We start from the raw sequence: 7,731 nt of genomic DNA, 5'->3' as shown, positions 1-7,731 counted from the left end.
CAAATCTATGAAATAAACGAGACATACGAAATCATGGGTCCCTTTTATATTCATAAAAGAATATGTTTAATAAAATTCTCTCACCAAAAAAAAAAAAAAACAATAAATTTGACACGTAACTAAGATTCAACCTGCAAGACATGGTCCGAAAAAAAAAAGGACCTGAAATTCAAATCCGTACAAAAATATTAGACTATTAGCGTCAAACATGATAAAAGTAAAGAGTAGAATCCAACCCGCGTAACAGTCTTCAATAATTAACACACGCTTTGCTTCTTCTGCTCTTTCTCTCTCTCTCTCTCTCTCTATATAGTCCCTACATTCATCTTTCTTCTTCCCAAAAATCTCCGAGTCTTCTTTTGCCCACCAAAAAGCCTTTCTCAAGCATTTCTTCAGTCATCTGGTGGGGGAATTTAGACCAACTGACCACGGCCATGTCTACGATGATGACCAACCATTTTCCAACGACAAATGGTGCCGTTTCGAGCCAACGACGTCGTTTTTCAATACGCGCTGCCCACCAAGAAGCCGCCGTCATCAGCCACTGCCCACAAACAAAAAAACCGCCATTAACGAACACGGCGACTCGCTTGGCCGAATCGCTCTCCAATCTCCTTCACCTCCACATCGAAACTCCTTCGAAACAAAATCTTCACGACTATTTCTCGACTTCTAACTCCAATTTTTACGATGTCGAAGAGAAACATTCGACTCCGACGACTTCTCCGAAGGAAGTGATCGCCGAAAAATGGCGGGAAATCCACGGATCCAACGGCTGGGAGAATCTTCTCGACCCGCTTCATCCTTGGCTAAGGCGAGAGATCGTCAAGTACGGTGAATTCGCGCAAGCGACTTACGACGCTTTTGATTTCGATTCGTTTTCGGAGTACTGTGGGAGTTGCAGGTACAATGCGCACAAACTGTTCGAAAAAATGGGTCTGGGAAAAAACGGCTATAATGTCAGCAAGTACATTTACGCCATGTCACATATAGATTTTCCCAACTGGCTGGAGAGATCCCATTTGGTGGATTCCTGGAGCAAACACTCCAATTGGATGGGATACGTAGCAGTGAGCGGCGACGAGGAAACGCGGAGAATCGGGCGGAGAGACATTGTCGTGGCGTGGCGGGGAACTGTGGCTCCGTCAGAGTGGTACGAGGATCTTCAAAGGGAGTTGGAGCCAATTGGGAATCACGACGCCAAAGTTGAACATGGGTTCTTGAGCATTTACACGTCGAAAAGCGAGATTACGAGATATAACAAGTCGAGTGCCTCGGAACAAGTCATGAAGGAAGTAAAGAGGCTTGTGGAGATGTATAGGGCAAAGGGTGAAGAAGTTAGCCTCACAATCACGGGCCATAGCCTCGGTGGGGCGCTCGCTTTGCTCAACGCTTATGAGGCTGCGCATGCGATTCCCGGGCTGCCCATCAGCGTTATCTCCTTTGGCGCCCCAAGAGTTGGGAACACCGCCTTCAGAGACAAGCTTCACCAAATGGGTGTGAGGACATTGAGAGTTGTTGTCAAGCAAGACATGGTCCCGCGAATGCCGGGGCTAGTTTTAAACGAGAGCTTGCAGAAGTTCGATGAGATCACGGGAACATTGGAATGGATTTACACCCATGTTGGGGCTGAGCTGAAACTTGACGTCCGGTCGTCATCTTATTTGAAGCGCGGATTCAATTTGATTGGGTTTCATAGCTTGGAGACTTACCTGCATCTTGTGGATGGTTTTTTAAGCACAAGGGCCACATTTAGGAACAATGCAAGGAGGGATGTTGCTTTAGTGAACAAGGCATGTGATATGTTGGTGGATGAGCTTAGAATTCCACAGTGTTGGTACCAATTAGCCCATAAGGGGTTGGTTTGTAATGCTCATGGGAGATGGGTTAAACCCAAGAGAGAGATTGAGGACATTCCTTCACCTGTTAGAGAGGCACAACAAGCCCATTCCCTTGCTGTGTCTTTGCAATCAGATAACAATGTATTTCAACCTGTACTTAGTGCTTGAAACATACACAAATATATAATTTGAGAAAAGAACTTAAATCCGTTGATAATTCGCTCTCCAATCCTTTACACATTTATTTGCCGGATTAACTTTACGCATCATGAAACAAAAAACAAAAAAAAACAGTTAAATGATGTATCATCAAATAACCAAATACTAATTCGCGGTAAAAAAAAACTGAGAAGAAAACAACAATTTCAATTTTACAGAATTTGCAAAATTTTGATATATACATGTGTGTGTGTGTGTGTGTGTGTGTGTGTGTGTTTGTATGTGATTTGAAAACAGAATGTGTGTGTGTTTGTGTGTGATTTGAAAACAGAAGAAAACTTTTCCATCTGATTGCACAAAGACGTGGTCAATTTTCTACAATGATCTAGTTCGTTTATAACATTTGTAGTTCTAAACGAACACGTATTTAAATTGAGGTTCAAACTTCACAAAATCTCACATCAAATTTAAACTCAAAAGGTTCAATATAAACTCCCTGCTAAAAGAAACTTAAATGCTAAAATGGTCACTTTATTAATTGCAATCCGGCATTTTTTGCAATAGTTTTGCCCTCTGTGGCAAAAGTCGATCCACGGCGTGTTTCACTGGCAGGCTGCATAATTATCCCTGTAGCTATCAGTACTTACAAAATGTGTGTGCCTGTGTTTCTCCTACTCATTTTCCTTGCGGTCTTTTTGCTTTCTTATTTTCTCTTTACATGTGACTGTGATACATTGCCTACCATTAATGAATTTACGCAGTTTCTAATTTTCATTGTAGTATAGATCAATCACTAGATTTCCATCAGTCATCTGATTTGCTTCGTCATTAATTGCAGAAACAGGGCACCACTGCTACAGCTTCCATTAACGTGTCCAACCTTATAACAAAAGTGACAATGCAATACAAAACGAAAATGAAGTTGTACATGAACATTTGCCCAAAAGTCAAGAGACGAACTGCCACTAAATCTTGAGAATTTATGAGAGACTTGGATTCAAAAATCTTTTATTTTTTTAGAATCTTGGGTTATGAAATGTCATATCAAGGATTTAAATACTTTTTACCTTTTGTAAAATAAACACGGGTTTAAACTTGAATTTAAGTTCAAACTCTTTGAACCTTCAAACTAAACGTCACTGTTTGCCAAAAACTCTATGCATAAAATGACTCCACGCAAGCGCACGCAATCGAACAAGTAATATAGTAATGAGTAAAGTATCGTCTCCACAGGGACTGAGTTAATGAGGAATTCTATTACAAAAACCAGTTTTATCAATATGATTGAGAATAGTTTGAATGCCAAATTGATATTAATTAAGTGAAAAGAATGTATAAGACCAAAGACTGTAATTTAAATGCAGACAAGAGGTAAAAGTCAACAAGATCTGAGCTTAGAGCTGTGATTTAATGATGGATGAAGGCTAGGATTACTGATTTCCCCTCGGTTGCAACTCTGACCACGATTTGCTATACGATTGCTTTAGCAAAGTTCGTCAACCTAACCTAAAATTCTACATAATCATCTTCCGACAGATTTATGCTTGTAATTCCTTAAACCAAACCAACATATTCCTATGTGTTTTAGTTTACAAACCTGACGTTAACATCAATTTTAATGGGTTGTACAAGATAATAGTATATTCCTATACTATCTCTTACATTATCCAAGCTAGATCTAACTCAACCAACCTTTCCAGAATTAGCTTAAGTTTGTGTTTTCTTACTAAATGATGGCCTGTCACTTAATAGAAAGTAAACAATAAATATGCTTGAATAAACCAGATGAAAATTACATTATCAATCAAAATAGCAAATAGATCTTCATTGCAACTTTGGTTCCATCAATAATCCTAGCTAAGGAATTTAGCTCATGTTTAGTTCAACAAAATCAGAATTAATAACAAATAACAGATCCATAAGGTCTCGGAAAGTAAATACAGAGAGAATGAGAAAACAGCTAAGCTAGAATTTGAGGTCAAAAACCCCTGTATATCCGTGCTGTACTCTTCTTTTCTCCAGCTCCAGCGTCCAAAATCCCCTGTACTCTCTTCTGTCTCCGTTTCCAGATAAGGTCTCGGAAAGTAAATACAGAGAGAATGAGAAAACAGCTAAGCTAGAATTTGAGGTCAAAAACCCCTGTATATCCGTGCTGTACTCTTCTTTTCTCCAGCTCCAGCGTCCAAAATCCCCTGTACTCTCTTCTGTCTCCGTTTCCAGCTCGTACAAGAATTCTGTGCGCCTCCCCTGATTTTTCTCCTCCTTTCTGGCCTCTTGTACTATACTCTTCTTTTCCTTTATATACTCGGGCATGTTGAGGTGCCCTAGTGACAAGTGTAAGCATGAGAGTCATGATGGATGATCCCCCCTCCTGGTGCTCTTACAGCTGTCCCGTTAGTGCTTGGACCACTACCAGCGCTAAAAGACAAACTGCGCCAGCTTGCTAATTTTTGGCTGCTCCTGCTTTTGCTGCGACTTTGCTGCAGCAATGCTATGGCATTGGGGGCATTTCAGCATTTGTGTTTTCCTCCGTGCTTTTCTCACCGAAAGCCTACGTCAGCACCTCCTGAGGAAATCATGCACTAAGTTCCCAGGGTCAATGCAATGAGTTGAATTGAGGAATAACTTCAAAATATAGCAAGATTTCCCATAAATAACAACTTTCTGCCACACGGAAAAAGATTAATAAATGCTATTCAAAATACTAACACAAAGGCATTTTACCCGGAGAATATAAACAAATATTAAGCCTAAAAGTATGCTAAATAACTCTATTTCTGTGAGTTATCACTAGTATATTTGGAAAATTGTAATCGTTATTGGGGATTCCGTAATATTGGAAGAGCCAATTTCATACTAAAATAGTTGTTTATATATATATATATATATATATATATCGTCAGATTGAAGACTCGCAGCAAAATAAACAGCCTTTGTCACCAGATCTAAAAGAAAAATAATATATACATTTACCTTTATTTAAATACGCTGAAAACTATTTGTACAAGTTATAAATCAATACGTCGGGCACAAGGCGGGAAAATTGGGTGGGACCCAAATATTATTTGCGATGACGTTACAGATGTCGTCGCAAATAAGAATTCTAGAACTTTCCTCCCACAACATTTGTCAGCACAAATAATGAGGTGTCGTTGCAAATAATTATAAGTTATATGTCCACAAGCAGAGCCTCCTCCTCTATTTTCTCCGATCGGCTTCTCTCTCTCTCTCTCACTCGGCCTCTCACCGGTTTTCTCCAGTTTTCTAACCCCAAACTCTCAAAATCTCTTATATTCTCTTCAAAATCAACAATATTATAAGTTTTATTTGTTTTTTCATCCAAAAAATCCCAAAATCTCAAAGTCCGCCGCCACCGTCGAAATCCGCAGCCGCCACCGAAGTCCACAGCTGCCGCCACCCTTTGTCCTTGTTAATTCATGTTGATGAATGCATGGATGATGGATTTAGTCGTTAATTATATGGTTTCATGGATCGCATTAAATTCGTTCAAATTAAATTATTTGTAATTTAATTCGGGATTATAATTATTGTAATTCTAGGATTTTGGTAGAATTAGGGTTTTGATTTTGAATCAAAAGGAGGCCTGGAAGATCAAGTTTGAACCCTTTGAAGCTGCCCAGAAACGCGCGTCCGCACCCAGCCCCGGGCGCGGCCAGTCCGCGTGCGCGCGTCCAGACGCGTGGCCTTCCCGTACGCGTACGGCTAGCGCCCCAGACATAGTCAATAGGCCCAAAACGGGCCCGAGGGTTTCTGAAACCCTCGTAATGCGTGCCGACAGACCCAGAAGAGTTTCGGGCCCCGAAAAAGGTGAAATCCGACCCGAAGATGAAGAACGAAGCCGAAGAACGAAGAATTCAAGAATCAACGACCCGTTGATGTAACGGAAGAAAATAATTATTCTAATTATTTATTTATTTGGTTTGGTTGTAATTTATTTTTTCCATGGGACCCGGTCGAATCCATCTCAATAGCCGATTGTATATATTTATTTTTATGTTGATAATTATATATTATATGACCATGCATATAACATGCCATATAGATGTATTATGCCTACTCATATATTTTATAACATGCCATGCATACACACGCATTTATTATTATTTATTTTATTTATTATAAAAAGATTTTGGAAAAATAAAATAAAATAAGAACCATGCTCTAAAATCGATTTAATATGATTAAATTGATTTAAGTTGCAAAATTGATTTGTAAAATAATGTTACATGTGAAATTGAATTTAAGAGTTAAATTTTGAAATTTCACATATACGAAAAATAAATTGTTTATTTTTTGATTTGCAAACCATGAGATGTTTTTCTAAATAAAATACATATTTACAAAATAATGAGTGGGAGAGGGTTGTATGACAATACGACCCACTGATCTCCACCGTTAGCGCAACACCGTGAGATTCGGAGAGGGGCTTTGCGGCGACATTGAATCGTCCTCCTGAAGGAGAGTGTTCTTGCCGGATCAATAACAAGGTTGGCTTCCTAAAGATAGGATTTCAGGATGTATTTTCGAATTGACTACCCAAAGGTAGCAATCTGGAGTTAAGTCTATGGAATCTGAAACGGCGGTTTACACTCACGAAGATATAATCAAAGTTTGTTGGTTATATTTTGACCAAAATAACGGTATTTGAAATTATGAGATATTTTGACTGTATTTATTAACTGAGAGGAGTCTCGGTTCAATTTGTAAATAATTTGACTACCCAAAAGTACACTTTATTTATGGTAAATTAGATTATCGTTGGCACCTAAAATTAAAACATGATTTATGTATTTTTCATGTGCATCATGCATCATATTTAATTGTGCCTAAATTAACATGTTTTGATATTCATGCACAGAAATTGATTAGATGAATATTCTACTTATTTCTAGCAATATGTCAAATCCTATAATCTCACTATACAAAACTGAAACACTGACTAGAGATAAACTATGCGAAGTGGTAAAGTAACATAAACAACTTACATTCATGTGATAAATATAAGTTTGTCCCAAATGGAGGATTGTCCTCTTGTCCTTAACGAAAACACAGTAGCTAACTGTTAGCTAGGGTTGCACATGGTAATTCACAAGAAGTATGAAGGCATGGAGACAGCTTATGAGATAATGCAGTCATCAGATACCGTATCTGAAAATCCATAAAATAAAAGGGTTGGCTAAATACTATAAGAGCCATGAGTAAAAGACAAAAGGAAAGTCGTTTCCACCGAAATAAAGGAAAAGAATCAAGTAAATATGATTTGCTAGTTCTAAAAACATGTTTAGTAAAAATTGTGATTTTTTATTCCTGGATAGTAAATTCGGGAGTTCCTACTCATGGTTGTTTTCTTTATTAAGTCTTAGTTCTTACAAGGAAAGTCGTTTCTATTGGTCTCCGGGTCGAATCCGGATGCGGAAGCGCGGTGGTGCGCTGGGAAGAGAGGCGGATCGTGTATAACAAAAATTTTCATAAAACTTTTGAGATACTCTATAGATTATATTAATTTATGCACGAATAAATTAATCTCATTAACTTATAAAGATCAAGAACTCAATCAGGAAAAATACCTGGAAGCCGACTCGGATGATAACTTGAGTTCTTTGACCACGAACAGTCCTTGCTCCAATCTTTGTGTTTAGAAAACCAATGTCTTCCACATCAATTCCTACAATCCACGAAGACGTGTGTGTGGGCACACATGAGACAAAAC

The 7,731-nt window shown here is 38.5% G+C and overlaps 1 protein-coding gene across 1 annotated transcript; it reads left to right on the top strand.

Moving 5' to 3' along the window:
* The first annotated feature begins 326 nt into the window (after window positions 1-326).
* Window positions 327-2,058, top strand: LOC112092917 (phospholipase A1-Igamma1, chloroplastic-like). Its single transcript, XM_024170225.1, has one exon. It carries the CDS (start codon window positions 435-437, stop codon window positions 2,007-2,009), a length of 1,575 nt encoding a protein of 524 aa, XP_024025993.1. The 5' UTR covers window positions 327-434; the 3' UTR covers window positions 2,010-2,058.
* The last annotated feature ends 5,673 nt before the right edge of the window (window positions 2,059-7,731 follow it).

The sequence above is a fragment of the Morus notabilis genome, unplaced genomic scaffold (assembly GCF_000414095.1).
Source record: "Morus notabilis unplaced genomic scaffold, ASM41409v2 Scaffold437, whole genome shotgun sequence".
NCBI lineage: Eukaryota > Viridiplantae > Streptophyta > Magnoliopsida > Rosales > Moraceae > Morus > Morus notabilis.
This window is presented reverse-complemented; position numbering and strand designations above follow the sequence as displayed.

Excerpts from the sequence above, each read along its gene's own strand:
- LOC112092917 (XM_024170225.1), top strand. The coding sequence starts at position 435 with ATGTCTACGATGATGACCAACCATTTTCCAACGACAAATGGTGCCGTT.